Here is a 27,671-nt window from a genome sequence, read left to right as displayed (position 1 = left end):
AGAACCAAGATCAAAAGAAAGGTATTAGAAGAATTGAGAATTAAATTTAGGGTAAAAGGGGGATTTTTAGAATAAAGGCACACCAGACAGTCAAGAATCTGCCTGCAATTCAGGAGACACAAGTTTGATCCCTGGGTGGGGAAGATCTCCTGGAGAAGGGAATGGCTACCCACTCCAGTATTCATGCCTGGAGAATCCCATGGACAGAGGAGCCTGGTGGGCTACAGTCCATGGGGTCACAAAGAGTCAGACATAACTGACCAACTAACACTAAATTTTATTGCATTTTGCTTTATTATGCTTAGCAGATGTTGAATATTTTACAAGTCAAAGATCTGTGGTAACCTTGTGTCAAATAACTCTATCAGCACCACTTTTTCCAACAGTATTTGCTTACTCCATGTCTCTGTGTCACCTTTTGCAGTATTTCAAAACTTCCACCAGCAAAAAGATGACAATTCACCAAAGGCTTAGATGATGGTTAACATTTTTTAGCAATAAAGTATTTTTAAATTAAATCCCACAGACAGAGGAGCCAGAGAGGCTACAGGCCCCAAGGTCTCAAAGAGTCGGACATGACTTAGCAGCTACACAGCAGCATATACATTTTTTAGACTTAACACTATTGCACACCTAAAACACTACAGTATAACATAAACATAGCTTTTACACGCAGTGGAAAAAATTCATGTGACTCAATTTACTGTGATATTCACTATATCGAGGTGATCTGGAACCAAATCTACAGTATCTTCCAAACTGAATGCAGCTGCTTTTTGAAAAGTGAGCACTCTTGACATGGGGAGCAGTAGAGTATATTGATCACAAAAGAGTATGTCCCGGAGTGGAAGGTCTAGAAGAACTAGGTGAGCTTAGGCAAGTTATTTAAGCTATCCATGACCCCTATTCCTCAGATGTAAATTGAGAATGAAATAGTATCTATCTTACACAATTTTGCAGTGGTTCAATAAGCTACCCACTACTATACTATGCATACAGCACAGCATATGGAGACAGATGTTTCCGTACAGTCCATATAACATTTAGAGATTTTGTCAAGGGTATTTATGCATCAGATGTTGGATTAGATTCAAAAGCCTCAGAGGTCTTTTCTAACTAAATATGAATCTATAAGTTCTGATAATAGAATCAACTCCATTATCATCCCGATAAAAGTCTTTACCACCTGTACAGCTGGAAGACATACACAGAAGAATTATACACAGAAAAACTATATTAAAAAGGTCTTAATGACCCAGATAACCACAATGGTGTGGTCACTCACTTAGAGCCAGACATCCTGGAGTGTGACATCAAGTGGGCCTTAGGAAGCATTACTATGACCAAAGCTAGTGGATGTGATATAATTCCAGCTGAGTTATTTCATATCATTAAAGGTGATGCTGTAAAGCATTGCACTCAATATGCCAGCTAATTTGGAAAACTCAGCAGTGGCCACAGGACTGGAAAAGGCCAGTTGTCATTCCAATCCCAAAGGAGGACAATGTCAAAGAATGTTCAGACTACTGGACAATCACACTCATTTCACATGCTAGCAAGGTAATGCTTAAAATTCTTCAAGCTAGGCTTCAGCAGCACATGAACTAAGAACTTCCAGATGTACAAGATGGATTTAGAAAAGGCAGAGGAACCAGAGATCAAATTGCCAACATCTGCTGGATCATAGAAAAAGCAAGAAAATTCCAGAAAAACATCTACTTCTGCTTCATGGATTATGCTGAAGCCTTTGACTGTGTGGATAACAACAAACTGTGGAAAACTCTTAAACAGATGGCAATACCAGATCACCTTACCTTTCTTCTGAGAAACCTGTACGCAGGTTAAGAAGCAACAGTTAGAACCAGACTTGTAACAACAGACTGGTTCAAAGTGAGGAAAGGAGTACATCAAGGCTGTATACTGTAACCCTGCTTACTTAACTTACATGCAGAGTACATCAAGTAAAATGTCGGGCAGAATGAATCACAAGCTGGAATCAAGATTGCCAGGAGAAACATCAACAACCTCAGACATGCAGATTATACCGCTCTAAGAGCAGAAAACAAAGTGGATTAAGAGCCTTTTGGTAAGGGTGAAAGAGGATAGTGAAAAAGCTGGCTTAAAACTCAACATTCAGAAAACTAAGATCATGGCATCCGGTCCCATCACTTCATGGCAAAAGAAGGGGAAAAAGTGGAAACAGTGATTTTATTTCCTTGGGCTCAAAAATCACTGTGGATGGTGACTGCAGCTATGCAATTAAAAGACAGTTGCTCTTCAAAAGGAAAGCTATGAAAAATCTAGGCACCATATTAAAAAAGCAGAGACACCCCTTTGCCGACGAAGATTTATAAAGTCAAGGCTATGATTTTTTTAATACGGATGTGAGAGTTGGACCATAAAGAAGGCTGAGTGCTAAAGAATTTATGCTTTTGAACTGTGGTGTTGGAGAAGACTCTTGAGAGTCCCCTGGACTGCAAAGAGATCAAACCAGTCCATCCTAAAGGAAATCAACCTTGACTATTCATTTGAAGGACTACTGCTGAAGCTGAAGCTCCAATACTTTGGCCACCTGATGTAAAGAGCTGACTCCCTGGAAAAGACCCTGATGCTGGAAAAGGAAGAGAGCAAGAGAAGAAGGTGGCAACAGAGGATGAGATGGTTGGATGGCATCACTGCCTCAGTGGACATGAGTTTGAGCAAACTCTGGGAGATAGAGGAGGACAGGGAAGCCTGGTGTGCTGCAGTCCATGGGGTCACAAAGAATCAGACATGACTTAGTGACTAAACAACAACAAAACTTGTACAGATACATGACTTTTGCTCATCCAGCTTTTCTCTTTCCACCTCTACTCTCAACATAGACTTGACTATGGATTTCCACAGAAGATGGAGAAACTGAGTTGCTTGTGAAAGAAGTTTCGTGACAGTCTGAGAAATCAGACAAGGGGAGCAGAGACAGTCAGCTGGAGATGGGGTCCTTGTCAGCAACAGCCAGCCACCATACGTGGTGAGAGTAAGAATGAGCCACTATTACATTTAAAATGGGGAGCCAACAAGGACCTCCTGTACAGCACATGGAACTGTACTCAAGGTTATGTGGCAGCCCAGATGGGAGGGGAGTTTGGGGGAAAGTGAATACATGTGTTATGTACGGCTGAGTGCCTTTGCTGTTCACCTGAAACTACCATGATCAGCTATACCCCGAAACAAAATAAAAAGTTGTGTTTTTTGTTTGTTTTTTTTTAAAAAGAGTGAGCCACTATCTTCGAACCAGGAAAGAAGACTTCAGGAGCATGGAGAATTCAATTAAGCAAATATCAGAGCAGTTATCTTTCCCTTACCATGTTGCTGATGGAGATAATAAATGTGCTAGCCTTAGCTGGTGTCAGTCTGAGACCCTGGGAGGCCATATGAAAACAATATTCAAATACCACTGGGCCCCAGCAGGAAGCTCGAGACAAGGGGCTGGCAGAGAAGATTGAAATCTGAAAGGCACAGGGCTTTCTTTCCCTGGAGGAAAAAAAAAGAGAGGGGGCATGCTAATTCCACAGATTTCATAAGGTTTCTGATTTACTAGTCTCTCAGATGGCTCTGTGGGGGTTTGTCATTTTGATGAGAACGCCTTGTTGTAAAGGTTAAACATGCTAAGAAGCATGAAGGGATCTCTAAGAAAGATTATATCTCCTTGCCAGGGAAACAGCTGCCCAATAGCCCACAGAAGGGGGCCTTTAAAGAGCTGCACACCCAGGGTTTTGGCCCCAAGTCCCAGTTGCACTTGTCACTTCAAAACTCTCTCTGTTGAGCTGGGTTTATTTGTCATATGGGGTAATGCGGATTGGTTGATGAAAGAAGAGAAATGTACATGCCTTTTCTCTCCATATTTCTTTCCTCCAAATCAATTGCCAACATTCTAAATAAATTTAGCAACAAGAATAAGACTGGAGACTAACCGAATGCTTGTGTTACGACGCATCATTCTATTGCTTAGTAATCCATGGGGACATTGCAGGGAAAATACACATTGTTTTTCATTCTTGAATCGCTGAATTCTAGATTCAGAAATGGACACACTGGCTTATGATCTCTGAGTACAACATACACTTTGACTCTATAAAAAGAGACTCCCCCAAAGCTAATGAAGCCGCTGTTGATATTCTCAGGGGTAAATACAGGAACTGAGGCACAGAGACAAAATAAATTATACATGTTCAGAGTGGGACCAGTATATGTAGGTGATTCCTAACTATAGCCCCTTCATTGCTACCTCACTCTTCCCCACTCGTCCTAAGTCCCTCCAGCTCACTTGAGATGGTTGAGTAGCTCAGGGAAAACAAAAATAAAAACAGGCTTCTAAGACCAAACCTTTGTTCTGATCCAGTCTTGGTCACTCTTTAGCTGTGTATGATTAGTTAGTAAATCCTATCAACACTGTCCCTTAAATATCTATTGGATGTATCCCCAAAATTCGACCTCCACTCTCCCATCACAGTTCGGACTCTTATTTCCCACCCTGAACTACTATAAATGCAAACTGAACTGTTTTACACTGGGCTGTTGGCCTCCTATCGCCCACATTTCATCCATCACTTGCCAGAGGGATCTCACTTTGTTGTTGTTTAGTCACTAAGTTGTGTCCAACTCTTTTGTGACCTGGTGGACTGTAGCCTGCCAGGCTCCTGTGTCCATGCAATTTCATAGGCAAGAGTACTGGAATGGGTTGCCATTTTCTTCTCCAGGTCTTAGTTATCTGATTGCTAAAAATGGAGTGTCCACTATAATGTAAGGTCCAAATTTGCGGGGAGAACAAAACAAGCTACTTTACAACTGATCTTGCCACTCCTTCAGCCACATCTTCTAAAACATCCCCTCAAATCCCTTCTCTTAACTCCCTAAGTCTTAGATTCCATCCATGAGGAAAATGTACTGTTTCCAGAAGTCATCCCTGCATATACGTTCCTTCTGCCTAGAATACTTACCCTGCCTGGTCTTCCTAGGAGATTCCTGACACACCACCAAGCCTCAGCAAGAGTGTCACCCAATCTCTGACACTGTGCAGGATATTTCTCCTTGAATTATTGATATGTTTATGAAAAATATATTACAATCAATTCTCTTGTATCTCTAGTAATCCATGAAGTCGCTGGCACACGGTACTCAATGGATGCCTTCAAATGAATGACTTGGGGCCTTCCTTATTTTCTTCACTGAGAAAATGAGGTTGAGATCATGCAGCCTGCAGAATGGATGTGAGGGTTAAATGGCCCAGTGTATATCAAGAATACAGAGCAGGCATATATTAATAATATCTCTCAATAAGGTTAATTTTCCTTTCCTTTTAATTCAGACTGGAGCAAGGAAGGATTCATTTATCTGTGAAAAGACACATGAAGCCTGAGATGCTAAAAAAAATAATAATAATAATAAAGGCTATGACAGTCCCCTTGTGTTCTATTTTGAAGCACCTGTTTCTCATAGTTTTGTGACATCTCAATTTATTGCATCCATAATGGGCAGATGTCTTCTGGCAGTTAAGCAGCTTTTAGCAAAGGCAGGAATAAAGGTACGAAGTGGCAACGTAAGTGACCGCTATGTCTCTGCATCCAACAGAATCCCAGCCAACAGCAGGTGTGTCATACTTCTGAGCAGCTGTCACACGCTTCCTCAAAGTACTGACCCGCACATTCTCAGGCTGCACACAGGCCTAGCTGGAGATTTTCTGAAGATATCCAGAGTCCCCAGCCTGTCCTTATGAGATTCCAGGAGTTTCAAGCTTCTAAAATAGCTAGAACCTTCTTTACTTACTGTCTTCTTTAGAGTAACAGAAGAACCCATGATCAGGGGTATCTCAGATCCCAACCTGATAGAGTAACACTTAAGGGCTCATGGACTCTGGGACAATTTCCTGGAATCATACAACCCTGCGCCTGTGGAAAGGGAAACTTGGAGAACAGGAAGAGAAACAAGAGGCTGAATCTGAGCCGTGCTATTGTCGCCACTTAAAAAATGGGCAGAAGACCTAAGACATATCTCCAAAGAAGACATACAGATGGCCAAGAAGCACATGAAAATATGTGCAATATTGCTAATTACTTGTTGCTGTTCAGTCACTAAATCATATGCTAATTATTAGAGAAATGCAAATCAGAACTACAATGAGGTACAACCTCACACAGTCAGAATGGCCAACAAAAAGTCTGCAGACAATCAAGGCTGGAGAGGGTGTAGAAAAAAGGGAACCCTCCTACACTGCCGGTGGGAATGTAAGTTGGCACAGCTACTATGGAGAATAGTATGGAGGGTCCTTCAGAAACTAAAAATAGAGCTACCATATGATCCAGCAATCCCATTCTCAGGCGTATACATGGAGAAAAACATGGTTCAAAAGGATGCATGCACCACAATGTTCACCACAACACTATTTACAATACCTAAGATAATACAAGCAACTTACTAGGTTGGTTAAAAACATAACCGTGGTTTCAGCAGCTTCCCGTTCAAGATGGTGGAGTAGAAGGACATGCACTTATCTCCTCCTGTGAGAGCACCAAAACTGCAGCTAGCTGTTGAACCACCATCAACAGGAGGACACTGGAATCCACCAAAAAAAGAATACCCCATGTCCAAAGGCAAAGAAGAAGCTGCAGCGAGATGGTAGGAGGGGTGCAATCACGATAAAATCAAACTCCATACCCGCTGTGGTAGGTGACCCACAGACTAGAGAACAAAAATACCAAAGAAGTTCTCGCGCTGTTGTGAAGGTTCTGAACTCCACATCAGGCTTCTTAGCCTGGGGATCTGTCAGAGGGACTGGGAATCAAAAGGGAATCTGGCCTTAAGGGCCAGTGGGATTTGATTATAGGACTCCCAGAGGACTGGGGGAAAAAGAGGCTCCAGATTTGGCGGGGATAAACAAAATTTTGCTCTCATCAAGACCCACAGGAGAGGAGCAGTGACCCCACAGGAGACTGAATCAAAACCACCTGCTAGTGTTGGAGGGCCTCCTGTGGAGGCGTGGGTCAGCAGGGGCTAACCACAGGGACGAGGGCACTGGAAGATTCCCCCATAGCATAAACCCTCTTGGATTTCACCATCAACCCTACTATAGAGCCCCAGGGATGGATATCCTCAGGCCAAACAACTATCATGGAGGGAATACAACCCCGCTCACCAGTAGATAATTGGATTGAAGCTTTACTGAGCAAGGCCCTGACCACCAGAGCAAGACCCAGTTTTTTCCAGTCCTTCCCATCAAGAAGTTTACACAAGGCTTTTAACCTCATCTATCAGAGCGCAAACAGAAGAAGCAAGAAGAAGTAGTCTCACAGTGGCTAAAACAAAAATCATATTATAGAAAGTTAATCATGATGAAAAAGCAGAAAGTTATGTCCCAGATGAAAGTACAAGATAAAACCCCAGAAAACACTTACATGAAGTGTGGATAGCAACCTTCCAGAAAAAGAATTCAGAATAATGATAGTGAAGATGATCCAGAAGCTGGGGAAAAGAATGGAGGCAAAGATTGGGAAGGTACAAGAAATGTTTACCAAAAACCTAGAAGAACTAAAGAACAAACAAACTGAGATGAATAGTACACTAGCAGGAATCAACAGCAGAATAACTGAGGCAGAAGAACAGATAAATGACCTGGAGGACAGAATGGTGGAAATCACTGTTGCAGAACTGAATAGAGGAAAAGAATGAAAAGAAATAAAGACAGCCTAAGAAACCTCTGGGACAACATTAAATGCACCAACATTCACATTATAGGGGTCCCAGAAGGAAAAGAGAGAGAGAAGGACCTGAGAAAATATTTGAAGAGATAATAGCTGACAGCTTCCCAGTGATGGGAAAGGAAATAGTCAACCAAGTCCAGGAATCACAGAAAGTCCCAAGCAGGATAAACCCAAGGAGGAACACACCGAGACACACAGTAATCAAACTGATAAAAATTAAAGACAGAGATAAAATATTAAAAGCAACAGAGAAAAATGACAAATAACATACAAGCAAACTCCCATCAGGTTATCAGCTGATTTCCTCAACAGAAACTCTACAAGCCAGAAGGGAATGGCATGATATATTTAAAGTGATGGAAAGGAAGAACCTACGACAAAGAATCTCTACCCAGCAAGACTCTCCTTCAGATTTGATGGAGAAATCAAAAGTTTTCCAGACAAGCAAAAGTTAAGAGAATTCAGTACCACCAAACCAGTTTTACAACAAATGCTAAAAGGAACTTCTCCAGGCAGGAAGCACAAGAGAAGGAAAAGACCTACAGAATGTAAATCCAAAACAATTAAGAAAACAGTAATAGGATCATACATATTGATATTACTTTAAATGTAAGTGGATTAAATGCACCAACCAAAAGACATAGACTGGCTGGTGGATGAAAACATGTCCACGTATGCATTTCCATTTACTACATCATTCTGCTTGACCCCCTCAAATTGTATGTAATTATTTTATATTGTTAAGTTAATTAAGTTCCCATTATGGCTTGCAATTATAATTATCTTTTATTTTTTGTCTGGTTATTGACTGTGAAAACTGATAAACATCTTTTACTCTTGTGATTATGTAACTATTACTCACTTAATACTATTGTATCATGATTGGTCTACAGAAAAATAACAGAACTCGATATCAGCAAAACTAGGATCGAATAGAAAAACCTGTAATCACTTTTTAAAATCTAGATGCATATCAGAATTATCTTGAAATTTTTTGAAAAATACAAATGTTCGAGGGAGGTTCAAGAAGGGGAAAAATGTATACCTATGGCTGATTCATGTTGATGTTTGGCAGAAACCAACAAAATTCTGTAAAACAATTATCCTTCAACTAAAAAAATAAATAAAATTCTCCAAATAATGAAAAAATAAAACAACAAATGCTCAGGTATTGCTTTTTTTCTCCAGAGCTCCAAATATGTTTCTAATGAGCAGTCATGTTTAAAAACAAGTGGACTATATGATGCTCTTTTACTTTCATTATCAATTTATATGCAGTGCTTCTATTTCATTTACTTTATGTTCTCCAATTTCTCCATCTCTTTTTTTTTTGATGTACTTTCTGAAGCCTTTATCAAGTGTACTAGAAAAGCTTTAATATATGTATATAAATATGTATTATATATATAATTTAGAAAACATTAATTTTCGCCTAACTAAAAAAAATTGACATTTTGATTCTACTTGTTTGATTTAGCATAAATAGAATGCTAGATTTCTAATTAAAAAATAGATGCAACAAGCAACAAATGTTCACCGCATAGGGAACTATAGTCAATATCTTGTAATAATCTATAATGGAAATAATTTCAAAAACAATATATGTGTATTTGTATCACTGAATCACCTTGCTGTGCACCTGGAACATTGTGAGTCAAATATACTTCAATAAAATATATACATTTTAGAAAAAACGAATTGCAGTTTCAGTGTGTGAATTTTAAATCATTATACTAGGCTCAAACACATCTTTATTAATCAAAGTAGGAACTATTACAAGCAACACATTTTTGCCAATGAGAAACGTTTGTTTATTCCTGTAGCATAAAAATCCATGCTTCAGGATTTTATGAATTCCTAGAAAGCATTTTCTGCCTCCTGCTGGTTATGGAAGCATTTTCCCTGCAAAAAGTTGTTGAGATGCTTGAAGAAGTGGTAGTCAGTTGGTGAAAGCTCAGGTGAACATAGTGGATGAGGCAAAATCTTGTAGTCCCATTTGTTCAACATTCAAAGCATTGGTTGTGCGATGTGCAATTGGGCATAGTCATGGAGAAGAATTGGGCCTTTCTGGCTGACTGACCAATGCTGGCTGCAGGCATTGCAGTTTTTGGTGCATCTCATACATACTTCTCAGATGTAATGGTTTTGCTGGGATTCAAAAAACTGTAGTGGATCAGACTGGTGGCAGACTACCAAACAGTGACCATGACCTTTTTTGGGTGCAAGTTTGGCTTTGGGAAGTGCTTTGGAGCTTATTCTCGGTCTAGCCACTGATCAGCAGATGATGTATAAAATCCCCTTTTTGTTGAAATCTGATCGAAAAATGGTTCATTGTTGGGTAGAATAAGAGGATGATACTTCAAAATGATGTTTCTTTTGATTGGAGGTCAGCTCATGATGCACCCACTTATCGAGCTTTTTCACCTTTCCAATCTGCTTCAAATGCTGAATGACCATAGAATGGTAGACACTGAATTCTTCAGCAATTTATTGTGTAGTTGTAAAAGGATCAGCTTCAATGATCCTCTTAACTGGTCATTGTCAACTTCTGACGTCCAGCCACTGTGCTCCTCAACTTCAAGGCTCTCATCTCTTTGCAAAACTTCTTGAACCACCACTGCACTGCACGTTTGTTAGCAGTTCCTGGACCAAGAGTGTTGTTGATGTTGCAAGTTGTCTCTGCTGTTTTACTACCCAATTGGAACCCAAATAGGAAAACTGCTCAAATTTGCTTTTTGCCTAACATCATTTCCCTAATCTAAAATAAACAGCAAGTAATGAGTCATTAATAAAAGAACGTAAAGGAAGAAATGCACATTAAAATGATGTATAACATAACCACATTTATTAAAGAGTGTATTCCAATATCAAAGAGCAAAGTTCAACAATGCAAAACCATCTTTACTTTTGCACCAACCTAAATAAATGTCCATTCACAGATGAATGGATAAAGAAGATCTGGTACATGTACACAATGGAATATTACTCGGCCGCTAAAAAGAATGCCATTTGCAACAACTTGGATGGACCTGGAGATTATCATACTAAGTGAAGTGAGTGCAACAAAGACAAATATCATATGATATAGTTTATCTGCAAAATATTTTAAAAAATGATACAAATGAACACATTTACAAAACAGAAACAGACTCACAGACTTGGACAAGGAACTTAACTGTTACCAGGGGGGAAGTGTGTGGGGTGGGCAGGGATAGATTGGGACTTTGGGATGAATGTGTATTCATTGCTATATTTAAAACAGATTAACCAACAAGGACTTACCATATAGCACAGGGAACTCTGCTCAATACTCTGTAATAAGCTAAATGGGAAAAGAATTTGAAAAAGAATAGATACATGTAGGTGTATAACTGAATTGCTTTGCTATACACCTGAAACTAATACAACATTGTTAATCAATTGTACTCTTAATATAAAATAAAAATTTAAAAAGCATTAATGGATTAAAAAGGGGGGGGGACATGTTGGTTGATGAATTATATTTTCCATGGGGGCCTCTTTCCTCTAATACATATATTTACTCACTGAAAGGGGGTAAAAAATGAACTGAAAAAGAGACAGCCTTTTAGTGATCTTAAGAAATCCAAGAGTCTATTCATTAATCCATCAATTAAAACTTTTAAGTCATGACCTGAAGTATTCCCAGTATATCAAGGTACTTGTTTTCTTAGATGAATGAATCAGAGAGGTGACAACTTCACTGCAGTGCTGATATAACTAAACCTAGCCTCCTAACCCAGAAAGTACTGCAGACTGCAAGGAACAAGGACTAGCATCCCTGCCCTGCCCTTCATTCACCTTTACCCCTCTACTGAGAATAAGGGAAGGCACTGCCAAGCTGATGACTTTTGAGAATCACAGAGTTTTATAAGTGAATGGGCCCTGGGAGAGCATGAAACCCAATTGCCTCATTTTATTTTTTCAGAACAAGGAAGCCAAAAGATCCAAGTAAGAATCTCAAAGTCACAGATCTAAATAAAGGGCCTAGGTGTTCCTAGGGTAATGGGGCAGAGCCTCAACGGTACTGAAACAAGGGAAAGCAACAAGCATGTTTATATTTGACCTTGGAGGCCAGGTTTTCTTCTGTTCCCACATCAGCGAGTCAGTCTCAGCAGACCCCAATAGATCCAGAGGTGTTTTTAAACTACTATATCATGTTGGACCTATTTTGCTTTCTAATTGTTATCTCATTCTTTCCTGTGATTATTCCTGGATCATTGCCCTTGGTGGATTGATAATAATTTGCAGATCACTCCTCCAACCCCTCCATCCGACTGTGAGCTCATGAAGAACTAAAACCATGTCTTCCGCAAACTTTTATCCTCACAACTTAGCTCACTAAGCCTGGTAGAGACAAAAGGTATGTAATCACTATGTGAAAGTGAAGTGGAAGTGAAGGTCGCTCAGTTGTGTCCAACTCTTTGCAACCCCATGGACTACACAGTCCACAGAATTCTCCAGGCCAGAGTACTGGAGTGGGCAACCTTTCCCTTCTCCAGGGGATCTTCCCAACTCAGGGATGTGGCCCAGGTCTCCTGAATTGCAGGCGGATTATTTACCAGCTGAGCCACAAGGGAAGCCCAAGAATACTGGAGTGGGTAGCCTATCCCTTCTCCAGAGGATCTTCCCTACACAGGAATCAAACCAGGGTCTCCTGCACTGCAGGCAGATTCTTTACCAACCAACTGAGCTATCAGGGAAGTCCTAACTACATGAATGTTGTAGTTAATTCCAAAGAAGTATCAAAGCTTCATTTCCTACAACTTGAGGGACCAAAAGCCACTGGAACTAAAGCTACTTAAGAATGTGTTGAATATTAAAACATTTTAACAATCTCACTTCAATACTCTAAGAAAGGCACAAAATGAATTTGAGTTTTTCATAACATATGACATGCTATCCAGTTTTCCAAAGAAAAGATCAATGTAGGTTGACTTAGAATAATGGTAGTAGAGAGAGAGAGAAGTGGACAGATGCGGGATAGGTTTAGATGAGGAGATGAAAGGAACGTGCTGAGACTGAATGAGATGGGAGAAGACAAAATCAAGGGAAACGCCAAGGACAGTGGTGATGCCATTTACTGAGAAGGGAAAAACTACAAGTAAAAACAAAAAGTCTAAGGCAGGGAGGAGGAACTTAAGATTTCTATTTTTCAATGTTATGATTAAGATAGCTATCAGATATCCCAATGAAAACATCAAGGAGACAACTGGATATAGTAATCTGCGGTTCCAGAGCGAGCTCAGGGCTAGAGAACTTATTTGGGAATTTCCGACATGTAGATAACCATAGCAACGGATGAGGATACAAAGGGCAATGCACAGACCTGGAGGAGACCCAGCATAGGGAACTGGGACCCTCCCTCCAATATTTAATAACCTCACGGTATGCGTGTAACACACTGCTGGAAACTGGGAAACAAAAGTACCCAATGCACTGTTTTTCCTTCAATGACCTTATAATACAACCTCTTTCATGTATAAGAAAAGGAAAGCCTACTCAATGTAATGGAAAATACAGAGTTAGCAGTCAGGAACCATGAATTTTAACCATTCTACAGCTGTCCCATGTTAAAATAACTAACTTCTCAGGGTTTCCAATTCCTCACTTGCAGAAATAAGGATTAGCTGAATCTGCCAGCTCTACTATTTCTTGATGTCCTGATTTCCATGTGGCATCCAAATGACACACTCCAGGCCCCTCTAGAGGCAGGGTCACACCCTCCCCAGACAGGATGTACCACTCATTGCTGCTCCAGGAGCACACAGGAGACATCAGAGGCGATGGCTGAAAGCAAAGTCCCCAAGCAGCTGCTGCCAGCAAGCTTTTCCTGTTGGAACAGGGTTATCTGAGAGAACTCAAAATATCTGCATGCTTGGTTTTCAGGTGGAGTTTATGTCAGATCACTGGAATCCGAGGACCAGTGAGAAGAGCAGATTTACCCTCTCTATCACATTTTCTTGGTTCTACAAATTAATATTCCTAAAGGCATTCAATTTCCATGACCCGAGGAGATATTGTATCAGGTAGAAGTAGTCCAGGTGGGTGGCCTTATTGGTCAGGGTACCCCAAGTTTAACCATGAAAGGGCACCAAGAAAGTGGTTCAGCAAGATCACATACTTACACAGTAGGTGATCGTGTGTATCTATTCTAGGTGACTGCCTAACTGGACAGAGCTGACTGGTAGAACAGACAGATGAGTTAAACTGGGCCAATCAGGTTCTTTTTTAAAAAATGTCAACTGTGCATGAAAAACTCCAGATACTGTAGGTCAAGAGAGATGTATCACTTCAACCACAGCACCTTGGGGTCCCCAGAGCTGCTCTGCTTCTTTTTCAAGACATAGGTTGTGAGATCATTTGATCAATAACTCTCTAGGTAATCATCGATGACAAACCTAGACAGCATATTAAAAAGCAAAAGCATTACTTTTCCAACAAAGGTCCATATAGTCAAAGCTACGGTTTTTCCAGTAGTCATGTATGGATGTCAGAGTTGGACAATAAAGAAGGCTGAGCATCGAAGAATTGATACTTTTGAACTGTGGTGTTGGAGAAGACTCTTGAGAGTCCCTTGGACTGCAAGGAGATCAAACCAGTCAATTCTAAAGGAAATCAACCCTAAATATTCATTGGAAGGACTGATGCTGAAGCTTCAATATGCTGACCACCTGATGCAAAGAACTGACTCATTAGAAAAGACCCTGATGCTGGGAAAGATTGAAGGCAGGAGGAGAAGGGAACAATAGAGGACAAGATGGTTGGATGGCATCCCTGGCTCAGTGGACATGAGTTTGAGCAAGTTCCGGGAGATGGTGAAGGACAGGGAAGCCTGGTGTGCTGCAGTCCATGGGGTCACAAAGAGTCGGACACGACTGAGCGACCGAACAACAAATCATGTGGTAAGTCTCATTCCTTGACTCTGCTAGCCACTGTCAGTTCTGAAGCTTGCAACCAAGAGAACCTTATCTAGTAAGTACCAGTATCGCCACTTTACAGATAAGGAAACAGACTTGGAAAAAAATAAGAAATATGTTGTATACTTCCTAGTTAATGATAGAACCAAGTTTAGGGAGAAAGTCCATCTGATTCTAAAATTCATGCCATTAACCACTAGGTCATCCCAAGTCTAAGTGACTGGAGTGCAGGTTATTTTTATCATAGAAATGAGGTTGTGCTGAGTCCTGTTTCATTTCTTGCTAAATAAATGATGACACGCATTCAGAAAAAGCCATCTAGGGAAGGGGATAGAATCTGCAACAGCCTCAAGTTGAAGTTTGATGGTCCACAAATAAATCCACAACCTTGCCTATGGACACTTGGTCCCCACTAATTAAACTACAGTTTGGCTACACTGACAAGGAGAAGATGCCTATGCTGTCCCAGGTCAACTGATCATCCTATAATAGGTAAGACAGAATGTTTCCTCTGTACAGTAGAACTTTAAAAATGGCAAGCAGTCTTCCAGCAGATGCATTTCAATCAAACAAATAGGCATTAAGCAGCTAAAGTATTCCTTAGCTTTTTAGGTCATGGACAGGTCTCCCACAACACTAGGATTAACAAAGAACAAACCAGAACAGCCACAGTTGGAACAACTGGGATGGGTGGAATTATCTGCATCTCCTTAGAATAGTATCAGATGGCGGTAAGAAAAAAAAGTCTAAATGCAACATGAAGCCAATTGTTATATGTCAAAATTTAGAGTTGTTCGTCCTCACAGGTAGTAGAAGCACTCTTGAGAGGGTATAAGCAAGAGTCATCCATTTTTACTATCAGAGGAACACACTCATGCAAATTAACTTTAGTCTTATGGGCTTCCCTGGTGGTTCAGATGGTCAAGAATCTGCCTACAATGCAGGAGACCTGGGTTGGATCTCCTGGAGACTCTGGGAAGATCCCCTTGAGAAAGGAATGGCTGCCCACTCCAGTATTCTTGTCTGAAGAATCCATGGACAGAGAAGCCTGGCGGGTTACAGTCCATGGGGTCACAAAGAGTTGGACATGACTGTGTGACTAACACTTTGATCTACGCATACAGTTCTTGTTCCCTTGTCCTTATTCTCTTGTCTCTGGTTGACAACTTTGACCTGGGAGGTGTATCCAAGGCGGATGTGCTTGCTCACTCTGCTTGGGTTCCTGGCCATTCTGTGTCTTCCCAGAGCCATCCCTAACTCGGGTTTTTCTCTGAATACTGGTTTTCAGCATCCTGCCTATGCTTTCTCCATTTTATATAAACAAGTGCCTCTTTCAACCACCATTTCTCTTGTGTGGCCAGTGGCACCAAGGGACTGACACTACTGTGAAGCCCAAATATAGGACAGAGTTGGGGTTAGATAGGACACACTGCCTTAGGAATTGTCTTAGTCTTATCAAATTTCGTAAAAATGATTTTCAGGCTTAGTACTGCTCCTAGAAAAAAAAAATTAGAGAACTGTAAATTGAATGAATACATTGATGGTGTTATGCTGGGTGGGGCAGCACTCCTTGCCAAAGAGGATCAAGGTCTTGCATAAGGAATGTTAACACTCACCCTTACCACTCTTCAGAAGTGCCTATAATGGATCTTGAGGGGCAGAGACAGAGAGAAGCCACAGTTTTGTTATTAAGAGAAGATTAAAAAAATCCAAGAAACCTCAGGTCCCCCTTTCCCAACCACTCACCCATATAGGTGTGGCCTCTCCCATCTGTCTGCCCTCCTGATCCTCTAAGACATCAGGACTGATATCTGCCACACATCAGCACACTCCCCACCTTTCCTTCTCCCCAAAGACTATACACCCAGTGATCAAAATCAGGGGCTTTGTCAGTTTCTTTTTCCCCTTCATTCCCAGCATCTAACACAGTGCCTGGAACAAATTCAGGTTTCAACAAATGTCTGCTGCATGTATGAAAAAATGAACAAAAGAGACTCAAAAGCATCTCCGCTGACGAATCAGTTTTAATAAAGAAAAGCAATGTCACAGGGAAACTATTTTTTTTGCCAGCAAAGTAGAGTCCCATCATTTTTACACTCCACTGACTCATTCTGAACACGGTGTCGGGAACAATACAGGGCCAGAAAACAATTAGCCGGGGAACAAAACAATCAGTGGACCCGTCTGGGATTTGAGCGACAAATAGATCAAATGTCTTTAATTTGCTAGCTCCTTCTCATTTGGCCACAATGGATGAGTTTTGGCTGCACTGTACCAGGAACAATTGTCCCTCATATATCCCAAGTCAGCTGCCATTTAATGACTAGTCAAAAGTGACAACATAAAAGGTGCAATGACTTTCATTGTATTTGGCAAACCTTGGACCAACCTCCACTGATTTGCCCGTGGAAAGGTGATCCCGGGGACACCTTGCACAGCTGTCTCCCGTCACTGCTGCTTGTCTTCGGTAATCACAAGGCCCTTGAACTGGGAAGGGATGTCTGAAGGGACCTTGGGTTCTAACACTACCTTCCTTGACAGCAGACCATCCACAATATCCTGACTTATATCCAAATGGTCTCATGTATCACAGTGGTGAAATGACCTTTCTGTCTCCCCAAACCAGCAACTGAGATTGTCTACCCTAAAAAAGAGATTTGGAAAGCGTTCAGGAGCTCAACAGACTGGCCAGCCAAATGAGGCCCACTTCTGTTCCAGATGGCCACCTCCTTATCTCAGCTCATGTTCTGGGGTCGCTGCTTTGAAAATTCAGTGAATCTGAATTTAACTTCCATGAACCCCAAGAAAGCTCCTTTTCCTTTATTCCAATATCCTGTGTCCTGTTTTTTGGTCTAGCTGTAGGGAAGATTTGCAGTGCTCTTGAAACGCACTTTAGCTAGCTATACGGTTGATCTCAAAACATGAGTCCTTGAAAATCTTTGACTGGTTACTCAAGCCTGCTCCAGGATCCCTTCTTATCACCAGACTTCTCAAACTTGAACAATTCTGGCCACTGGTAGACTTAAGGGATGAGGCCCTATATGTCCCTAATCAGGAAAGTCTTCTTTGAATTTCCATGTTCTCCTAGTAGTCCAACCCATGCTGCTGTCCTGCATCATCTATACAGGAAGCAAACATCTATGCTTCCTGTATAGATGTCTCAACTCCTCAGCTAAATAAATGATAAGCTTCTGGAGGCAGAAGCTATGTCTACTCCAGACACACTATTCTCGAAGCTCTAGAGCTATGCCCTCAGCCAAAATTTGTTAACTGTTTAAAGTATCCTTTCATATAAAATCAAGGTAGACAACTCATAGACAGTCAGCTGAATTCTGTGTCCTTGGCACGTAAAACAATTAACCAAGCTGCAATCTGGACATGGCTTATAGACTGGCATCTCTATACCTTGATGTTATCTCTTTGCTTACCTTTATCTCTGCCTTTTACCCAAACTGTAAATTCAGTGCAAATGTAAGAAGCTAAAGTGGTAGATGGTCTCTTCTAAAGGGTCAGCCCCCACTGTTTGTTCCCCAACCTTTCAGCCACCTCTCACACCCTTCCCCCCACCTCACTCCTCACTCCATTTAGTTGTTTGGTTCCTCAACTGTGCCATGGACTTTTACCTCTTGGCACACAATGTCCTTCCAATCTAAGACACATGGTTTTCTCCAACCTTGTTGCCAAGCTAGCTATTACTCATACTTCAAGTCTCAACCTACATATTTCTTTCTTGCAGAAGCTTTCTATGAATCCCTACAGTAGGCTGGATCCCCCTGAAAAGGAATTCCAGACTTTTCGGTACTTTCCCATTAATGATGTCAATGACAATAATTATGACCATAACAATCACTGGCATCAACTATACCCTTTCCATAATGCAGGAATCTATAGACTCATTTAATCATGATTAATAGCAGATAGGAGGCTTCCCTTGTGGCTCAGTTGGTAAAGAATCCACCTGCAATGGGAGTGAAAGTGAAAGTCACTCAGTCATGTCTGACTCTTTGCAACCCCATGGACTGTATAGTCCATGGAATCCTCCAGGCCAGAATACTGGAACGGGTATACTTTCCCTTCTCCAGGGGATCTTCCCAACCCAGGGATAGAACCTAAGTCTCCCACATTGCAGGCAGATTCTTTACCAGCTGAGCCACAAGGGAAGCCCAAGGATACTGGAGTGGGTAGCCTATCCCTTCTCCAGGGGATCTTCCCGACCCAGGAATTGAACTGGGGTCTCCGGCATTGCAGGCGGATTCTTTACCAACTGACCTATGAGGGAAGGAACCTGATTATCTCCATTTTAAAGAAGAGGAAATCAAGTCTCAAACATATTATCTTGAGTTTGTATCACTCTAGGAAGGCCACATTTCTCACCCAGTCTCACCCCAGAATTCATGTTCTTAACCAACACACCACTGCCTCATAAAACTCAACATGTAAGTGATTATTTATTTAACAGCTAAATATTCCACTAGGCAGCAAGTTCCAAAGAATAGGGCTGGGCCTGTTTTATTATATAGTGTATTTCTAAAGCCTAATCTGAGAGCTAGCCCAGAGAAAGCACCCAAAAAGCATGAATTCAAGGAACAAATGAAACAGCCAGTTGGTGAGCCCACCCAGAATCCCCAAAGAAAAAGTATTGGCCTTCTCAAATAGAAGATGTCAAACACTCCATCAAAAAAGCATTATGCTATTTATGCTAGTTTCCCTCTCTACGATCCAATCCTAGCCAAACCGAACCAAACATTCAGACCTAGAAAGGGTGTCATCTGGAAAGCAGTGAACCCAAGAAAATTCTCCTCCAGAAGCACGAACGCACAGGGAGATCCAAAGGAAGTGTCCGCGATAGCGAAGGAAGCCCAGGCACCTCTCCCCACTCTCACCCAGCGCATCACCGCGCCAAGACTCACCCCGTTCGCAGGTCCGTCCCCAGTAGCCGGTGCCCGTGCAGTCGCAGATGAAGCGGTTCCAGCCATCCTTGCACACGGCGTTGTTCTTGCAGGGGTAGCTGTCGCACTGCTTGGCGCTCATCCGCGAGCAGGAGGACTTGACGCCCGCGGCGTTCTGCATCTCCGCCAGCTGCCGGATGTTCTTGCTGCGGCCGTCGATGAACAGGTCGCGGATGCAGCCCACGTAGCCGTAGTTGAGCATGGCGGTCCAGAGCTCGGTAGGGAGGATGAGGCCAGCGCGGTTCTCCGGCAGCCCGCCCAGGTACATGTCTCCCTCCAGGTCGAGGATCTCGCTCTCCCCGCTGGCGGTGAACGGCGTGCGCCTGCTGTTCACTGATATGGTACCTGGGGTGGGAGGACGGAGACAAAGAGTGAGCTCACGGCCCTCCCGGCATCCCAGGTGAGCCTGCCAGCTGATGAACCGAATGAAAGGAACCTAGCGGGTGAGACGGGAGACCTGCGTGGCCTGGCCAGGAGAGAACCATGTGAGTGGGAAATGAAAGACCACAAAATGGTAAAAAAAAAAAAAAAAAAAGGACAATGCAGGCCCTTTGGTTCTGGTCCCTGCCAGCTAAGACAGCCAAGCCCAGAGGAGGACCCAGGACAATCCCAGTGGCCAGCACCTAAAATAGTATCTTTTTTTTTTTTCTACCTAAAAGTCTTGGCTACAAGGTTGCATGCCATATAGGTTGACAGCAGCACCATCCCTTCCTGTGTTTAAATCCTAGCTCTGCCACCTGCTAGCCAGATAACCCTCAAGACATAACTTCACTTTTCTAAGTCCTCAATTTCCTCATCTGTGAAATGGGAAAGGTTAGGGTGATGGCTGCATGCATGGATGCTAAGTCGCTTCAGTCATGTCCAACTTTGCAACCCTATGGACTGCAGGCCGATGAGCTCATATATGTAAGGTGCTTCTTACTCTGTACCTAGGACAGAGTCTATGTCACGCCTGAGTCTTCACTACTAGCTCACCATTGCCAGAAGGATGGAACCTGCTCTTCTGTCTGTCTCTCCTCTCTCTTTCCATGTGCTGATATCCTCTGTACTTGTCTTAGGTACCAGTCCAGCCAGTACATATTTTCAACACTCATTGCTTTTGATAAAGTTTAAATGGAACATGTTTCTTCGTGTGTTCACTTAACAAGTATGTATTGGAACCTGTTCTATTTCTAGTATAGTTCCAAGCACAGACATGAACTTGACAGGCATGCCCCTGCTCTCATGAAGCTGATGTTCCAGAGCAGAGGAAGAGAAAATAAACAAGTCACCTAATGAACAAAAGAGATGGAGAAATGGCAAGTGGGAGGAAGGCAGTAAAATGGGTGCAGCAGCCCCAGCAGACGGGTTCTGCTTTCAAGTGTACGGTTGGTAAAGGCTTCTCTAAGCAGGTGACAGGTAAGCTGAAACCAGAATGCTGAGAAGGACCCAGGCATGCCAAGTCCAGAGGGGGAGAATGTGTCTGGCACCGGGAATGGCACTTACAAAGGCCCTGGCATAGGCAGGAGTGTGGCTAGAGTTGAGGATGCCAGAGGAAATCAATAAGAGATGGGATCAGAGCTGGACTGGGCACACAAGATCACAGATGTAACCCTGAGCCTGACCTGGGAACTTGGGAACTGGGCTTAAAGACTTTCTAACCCTGCACCAGCCTCTGAACCCATTTACACATCAATTTCCTAACTGCAAAATCAAACTGATATCTGAATGCCATGCCAAAACTTTCAAAAATTTAGTATTCTTCAAGTCCTTTATTGGTACCAGGATAACAGGGCCATCCATCAGCCAGCTTTCCCGAATCTGTGTCTCAATTCCCTCAGCTATGACAGAGGACAGCCTGAAGGGCCTGGGAGATCAAATGAGATCAAGAAAGTGAAGCACACTCTAAATCACAAAGTCCACCCATAGATGGAAAGCAGAAAGAACACGAGGGGCCACAGGGGAGCTCAGTTAGGCCTGCTCCCCCAACTCTCCCCTGCAAATTTTCTCCTGGAGAAACCAGCTTTGCCTTTTTGCTTTTAAATCTTTTTAAAAATCTACATAACAATAAGACTGTCCTGGCCATCATTTTTAGTACTTTCTGTGCTTTTCTGGACTCAAGCTTCAGAATAATCTTGAGGCTGACGTTCGTATTTCCCCTGTTTTACAAGTGAAGAAAGGGACGCAAGCCTCAACATCTTCCCTCCTGCACAGTTTACCCACCACCTTCCACAGAGATAATCTGATGACCAACTAACAGCGAGGAGCTTCTATTGCCAAGTGAAGAACAGCACCCGGAACCGACTTCAACAGTGGAGCCTTAAACGATCCATCCTGAGCAAAATCCTCCTCTAAGTGTGTGACCACAACTGTTTCGAGAGTCAGTTGGGGAATGAAAATACAAGGTTTCCAAGATCACCTCTCAGTCATATTCTTCAGGATGAGCAGCAGGCACCACAATTAGATACACTTAACTTTTTATAAGGATTCCCAGATGGCTCAGTGGTAAAGAACCCGCTGGCCAATGCAGGAGACACAAGAGATGCGGGTTTGATCCCTGGGTCAGAAATATCCTCTGGAGTAGGAAATGGCAACCCACTTCAGTATTCTTGCCTAAAGAATCCCATGGACAGAAGAGCCTGGCAGGCTAAAGTCCACAGGGTCACAGAAAACTCAGACACAACTTAAGTGACTAAACAATAACAACAAAATGTTTTTAAAACTATTCATTTTAACATATATCTATTCAAACTACCACACAATTGCACTCATCTCACATGCTAGCAAAGTAATGCTCAAAATTCTCCAAGCCAGTCTTCTTCAAGTGAACCAAGAACTTCCAGACATTCAAGCTGGATTTAGAAAAGGTAAAGGAACCAGAGATCAAACTGCCAAATCTGTTCGATCACAGAAAAAATCAAGAGAGTTACAGAAAAACATCTATTTCTACTTTATTGACTACGTCAAAGCTTTGACTGTGTGGATCACAACAAATTGTGGAAAATTCTTCAAGAGATGGGAATACCAGACCACCTTACCTGCCTCCTGAGAAATCTGTATGCAGGTCAAGAAGCAACAGTTAGAACCGGACATGGAACCACAAACTGGTTCCAAATTGAGAAAGGAGTACGTCAACGCTATGTCTTGTCACCCTGCTTATTTAATTTATTTGCAAAGTACATCATGCGAAACGCTGGGCTGGATGAATCACAAGCTGGAATCAAGATTGCTGGGAGAAATATTAATAACCTCAGATATGCAGATGACACCACCCTCATGGCAGAAAGCAAAAAGGAACTAGAGAGCTGATGAAAGTGAAAAAGGAGAGTGAAAAAGTTGGCTTAAAACCCAACATTCAAAAAACTAAGATCAAGATATCTGGTCCCATCACTTCATGGCAAATAGATGGGAAACAATGGAAACAGTGACAGACTATTTTCTTGGGCTCCAAAATCATTGCAGATGGTGACTGCAGTCATGAAATTAAAAGATACTTGCTCCTTGAAAGAAAAGTTATGACAAATCTAGACAGCGTATTAAAAAGCAGAGACATTACTTTTCCAACAAAGGTTCATCTAGTCAAAGCTACAGTTTTTCCAGTAGTCATATATGGATGTGAGAGTTGGACCATAAAGAAAGCTGAGCACTGAAGCATTGATGCTTTTAAACTGTGGTGTTAGAGAAGACTCTTGCGAGTCCCTTGGGCTGCAAGGAGATCCAACCAGTCAATTCTAAAGGAAATCAACCCTAAATATTCATTGGAAGGGCTGATGCTGAAGCTTCAATATGCTGACCACCCAATGCAAAGAACTGACTCATTGGAAAAGACCCTGATGCTGGGAAAGATTGAAGGCAGGAGAAGAAGGAGACAACAGAGGATGAGATGGTTGGATGGCATCAATGACACAATGGACATGAGTTTGAGTAAGCTTCAGGAGTTGGTGATGGACAGGGAAGTCTGGAGTGCTGCAGTCCATGGTGTCACAAAGAGATGGACGTGACTGAGTGACTAAACTGAACTGATAAGAACAACATACTGGAAAATACCCTCAAGAAGAAATGAAGTTCATTTCTAAAAAAATACCTTCATCTGAAATTTCTTCAAATCTAAACTGGTTTAAAGAACAATAGCTGCTGCTGCTAAGTCACTTCAGTCGTGTCCGACTCTGTGCTACCCCATAGACGGCAGCCCACCAGGCTCCTCCGTCCCTGGGATTCTCTATGCAAGAATACTGGAGTCGGTTGCCATTTCCTTCTCCAATGCATGAAAGTGAAAAGTGAAAGTGAAGTCACTCAGTCGTGTCCGACTCTTAGCAACCCCATGGACTGTAGCCTACCAGGCTCCTCCATCTATGGGATTTTCCAGGTGAGAGTACTGGAGTGGGGTGCTATTGCCTTCTCTGCAATAGACCCAAGTGTAAATATTCAGAAAGTGTTCCCCAGGAAATGGGTTAAGAGCTTTTTCCAATCGTAACATTTTCCATCTCCACAGCGTGTAAAGGACAGGAGTGTCTCTGATTCTGCATTTCTTCCATGGTATGTTGTTTAAGAAATGATTTTCTATCAAGTTTAAATATTTTTAAATAAATTATTGACAAGAACATATTGTAAAACAAACAAAAAAAAATCTAAAAAGTAATATGGTAATTTGTGTTCTTACTGAAATAATCTGATTATAAAAATTAATTATGAGTTAAATTACACTGTATAAATGTCACTTTTAAAACTTGCATGTTTGACATAACTTCTAAGACCCATTTTTGTGTCTCTAAGACCAATTATTTTGTGTCCCTTTTGAATTTTTAAACTTCTAAATAACAGTGAATATGAAAGTATTTCTGAATAAAAATAAATCTACATTTGAAAAACCATATTAAAATGTTGTTATGCTGCTTTTATATGACAATTATTTGTTTTTTTGTTGTTTAGTCACTAAGTCATGTCTGACTCCTTGCAACCCCATGGAGTGCAGCATGCCAGGCTTCCCTGTCCTTCACTATATCCCAGAGTTTGCTCAAGCTCATGTCCACTGAGTTGGTGATTCCATACAACCATCTTATCCTCTGTCACCTCCTTGCTTACTCAGTAAATTTTTATAGACTTTAATCAAATTTATAAGTGTGTGTTGTATTCAGTAGCTAAGTCATGTCTACTCTTTGCAACCCCATGGACTACAGCACACCAGGCTTCCTGTTCTTCACTATCTCCTGGAGTTTGCTCAAACTCATGTCTATTGAGTCGGTGATGCCATCCAACCATCTCATCTTCTGTCGTCCCATTGTTTACTCAGTAAATTTTTATAGGTTTTGATCAAATTTATCAGTATGTCACGGAGAAGGCAATGGCACCCCACTCCAGTACTCTTGCCTGGAAAATCCCATGGACGGAGGAGCCTGGTAGGCTATAGTCCATGAGGTCACTAAGAGTCGGACATGACTGAGCGACTTCACTTTAAATTTTCCCTTTCATGCACTGGAGAAGGAAATGGCAATCCACTCCAGTGTTCTTGCCTGGAGAATCCTAGGGACGGCGGAGCCTGGTGGGCTGCCGTCTATAGGGTCGCACAGAGTCGGACACGACTGAAGCAACTTAGCAGCAGCAGCAGCAGTAGCATCAGTATGTCAAAGTATTAACCAATGCTATAGCACCCAAGTATAAAATTAAAGTGTTTTGTAATCAAAACTTGTTTGTCAAAAAATGGGTCTACTGATGGTTCTAACCAGACAAAATAACACCCTACTTGAAAAAGCAATTAGTGTTGAGAATAAGCAGAAATAAACATGTGGCAATTTTACATGTTCTACCCTGCCTGTGGCACGGATAGGTGACATTCAGGCTGTGCCAAGGTCCAGGTTAGTCAATCATGGAAACCGTCAACCACGACCAGTCCAAAGACCCAATGTGCACAGTCTTAAAAACTAGCAGGAATGTTTCCTTTATAATTCTCAGACAGCTTTCTCGTTCCGCCCCTGCCGACATATTTATGGATAAACTTTGAAAGATTTGGCCTCAGAAGAAATTAAGTTTGTGTGCTTTCTGCTTAAAAAGAACAAAATGCTCATTCTTGCCCAACAAGCACATTTCATTTGAAGTCTCTTGGTTCTGATCAAATTTCAGGCAATGAATAAGGCAGCCTGCTGGGCAATAAACCATCCACGTCTGCAATCTGCCACCCATCTGCCCTTTGCACGGAACCTAAGCAGCTCCTCCTAAGGGCAACACTGCTCATCTCCGCCATCCCTCCAGCTCTGGGAGGATGCAGAAGAGCCTTCCGCACATGCTCAGTCATCCATGGCTACAGCCTGTGTGGGGAACCTACTGCTTTCTATCATTGGCCAAATGCACCCAGAAACAAAATGTCCAAAAGGAAGGCATTTCTGTGTTCACCAGGAGAGTATAACCTTCAAAATATGGCAAACAGAGCCGAGACGTTTCTTGAGTGTGATACTACCTAAATGGAGAATCAGGAAATAAATGCGAAATTCAAATGCTCTAATTACTACTCAGGGTGAAATGCCCTTTCTGATGGCACAGGACGTGATCTTCATCGCCACATGTCCGCGGAAGGCAGGCAGACTGTTCAAGCATTCTAAAGCCTCAGCTTCTCTGTGTTTTGCCACTCCCATCCTTTGTTACTATTCCAGAGTGGCTATGTACTGCCTGGGGCTAGCTTGTTTGATCCATGGCTGAAGAAACAAAGCCATTTGAAGCAAATGCAGAAGGTTACAAAGAGGAAGGGAGAGTTAGTGAGGTCTGAGCAAACAGTGAAATATAGGCTTTCACACCAAAGGAAGGCTTTAAATTGAACATGACTTCAGGAAAAATCAATTTGTCTTTTCCCTTCTTGTCATAATTTTCCCCTGCAATATGACTCTTGACAATTACTGAAGGGTGTATCATTGCATAAACTCTTGCACAGTGCAGCTTATTCTACAAGAGTAATCACATAGTACAGCATCTGTGATGTCACAATTGGTTTCTATGGTGATAAGAAAAAGGAGAATAAGAAGAGAAGGGGGGGGGGAAACCATCACATCAGTGACATGACAGTCACTTTGGTAGCAGTGCGAATGCTCCTTGTAAAACCATCCTGAGTCCCAGGGTCTCAGAGCTATCACTGAAACCATTGTGCAGTGAGTGACAAGGGAGATGAGGAGAAGAATGTCAGCCTTTGATGAGACAGGTGTCTTGTTCGGCAACATCATCTTACAACAAGCATTAAGGAGAATAACAGTAGAATCAGCAAGTGCAAACATTAAAATAAAAAAATAAAAAAACTATAAGGAAGGGGAAGTTTGCACACACCCTGCCTCTTCCTACCTGATCTGCCGTCTCGCTGAATATCCACGTGGTACCATTCCCCATCGTTGGCTTTCTTCTGCGTGGCTTTCACTTTAATGGTACCTGAGCCCATGTCAAGCAGCAAGTACAGGTTGCCATCGAGGAGTTCCACAGCAAAGAAGTCCACCTTGGTGTTCTTCTGGCTCCGAGCATCCTTTCTCTCTTGGGGTTTGCCGTGAGTGAAGAGGATCAGGCCATTGGGCTCAGTGGTGCGAAAGTCAAAGGAGATAGAGCCCATGCGTTTGGTGTTCCACTTGGGCAAGCTGATGTAAGCCTCTGGGGTCTCAAAGTTGATGGGGTCCAGTGTGGCCACATTCTCACACTTGAATACCACCTCACCGTAGATCTTCATCTTGGTGTCCCCAATCCTGGCCAAGCGAGACAGCTCTAGACGGATGTCATTATTCTTATAAACAACCTGTCAAAAGCCAAACAAGTGCCATATGAATCAATCTTGCAAGCTGCAACCATCCATCGCTCACTGGGAACTCAAGAAAAAGGCCCGAGAAGAAGCTTCAGGACACAACAGTCAGAAATAATATGAGAAACATGAGACCCAGCACTTGAAAAGCACCTACACAAACCTGAGGTCCGCACAAGCCCTGAATAAGCCCCTGTCTTTCCACTGTATTCCTTCTGTCTGTTTCCTTCTGGCCGATTTTTTGCAGTGTCAGAAAGTTATACAATGCAAGTAGAAATCAAAGGAGACTGAGTTGCACAGACACGAA

The 27,671-nt window shown here is 42.2% G+C and overlaps 1 protein-coding gene across 4 annotated transcripts in view; it reads right to left on the bottom strand.

Annotated features, from left to right (window-relative positions):
* NRXN3 (neurexin 3) overlaps window positions 1-27,671 on the bottom strand; it is a 1,799,700-nt gene that overhangs the window by 1,194,630 nt on the left and 577,399 nt on the right. For all 4 annotated transcript variants that reach the window (XM_081510568.1, XM_081510570.1, XM_081510571.1 and 1 more), the window contains 2 exons: window positions 26,923-27,361; window positions 19,585-19,968 (listed from right to left, as the gene is read on the bottom strand). In XM_081510568.1, coding sequence (XP_081366694.1) covers window positions 19,585-19,968; window positions 26,923-27,361 — 823 coding nt within the window. The remainder of the gene's footprint in view (window positions 1-19,584; window positions 19,969-26,922; window positions 27,362-27,671) is intronic.

The sequence above is a fragment of the Giraffa tippelskirchi genome, chromosome 7 (genome assembly GCF_054371585.1).
Source record: "Giraffa tippelskirchi isolate mGirTip1 chromosome 7, T2T-mGirTip1v1.2.pri, whole genome shotgun sequence".
NCBI lineage: Eukaryota > Metazoa > Chordata > Mammalia > Artiodactyla > Giraffidae > Giraffa > Giraffa tippelskirchi.
This window is presented reverse-complemented; position numbering and strand designations above follow the sequence as displayed.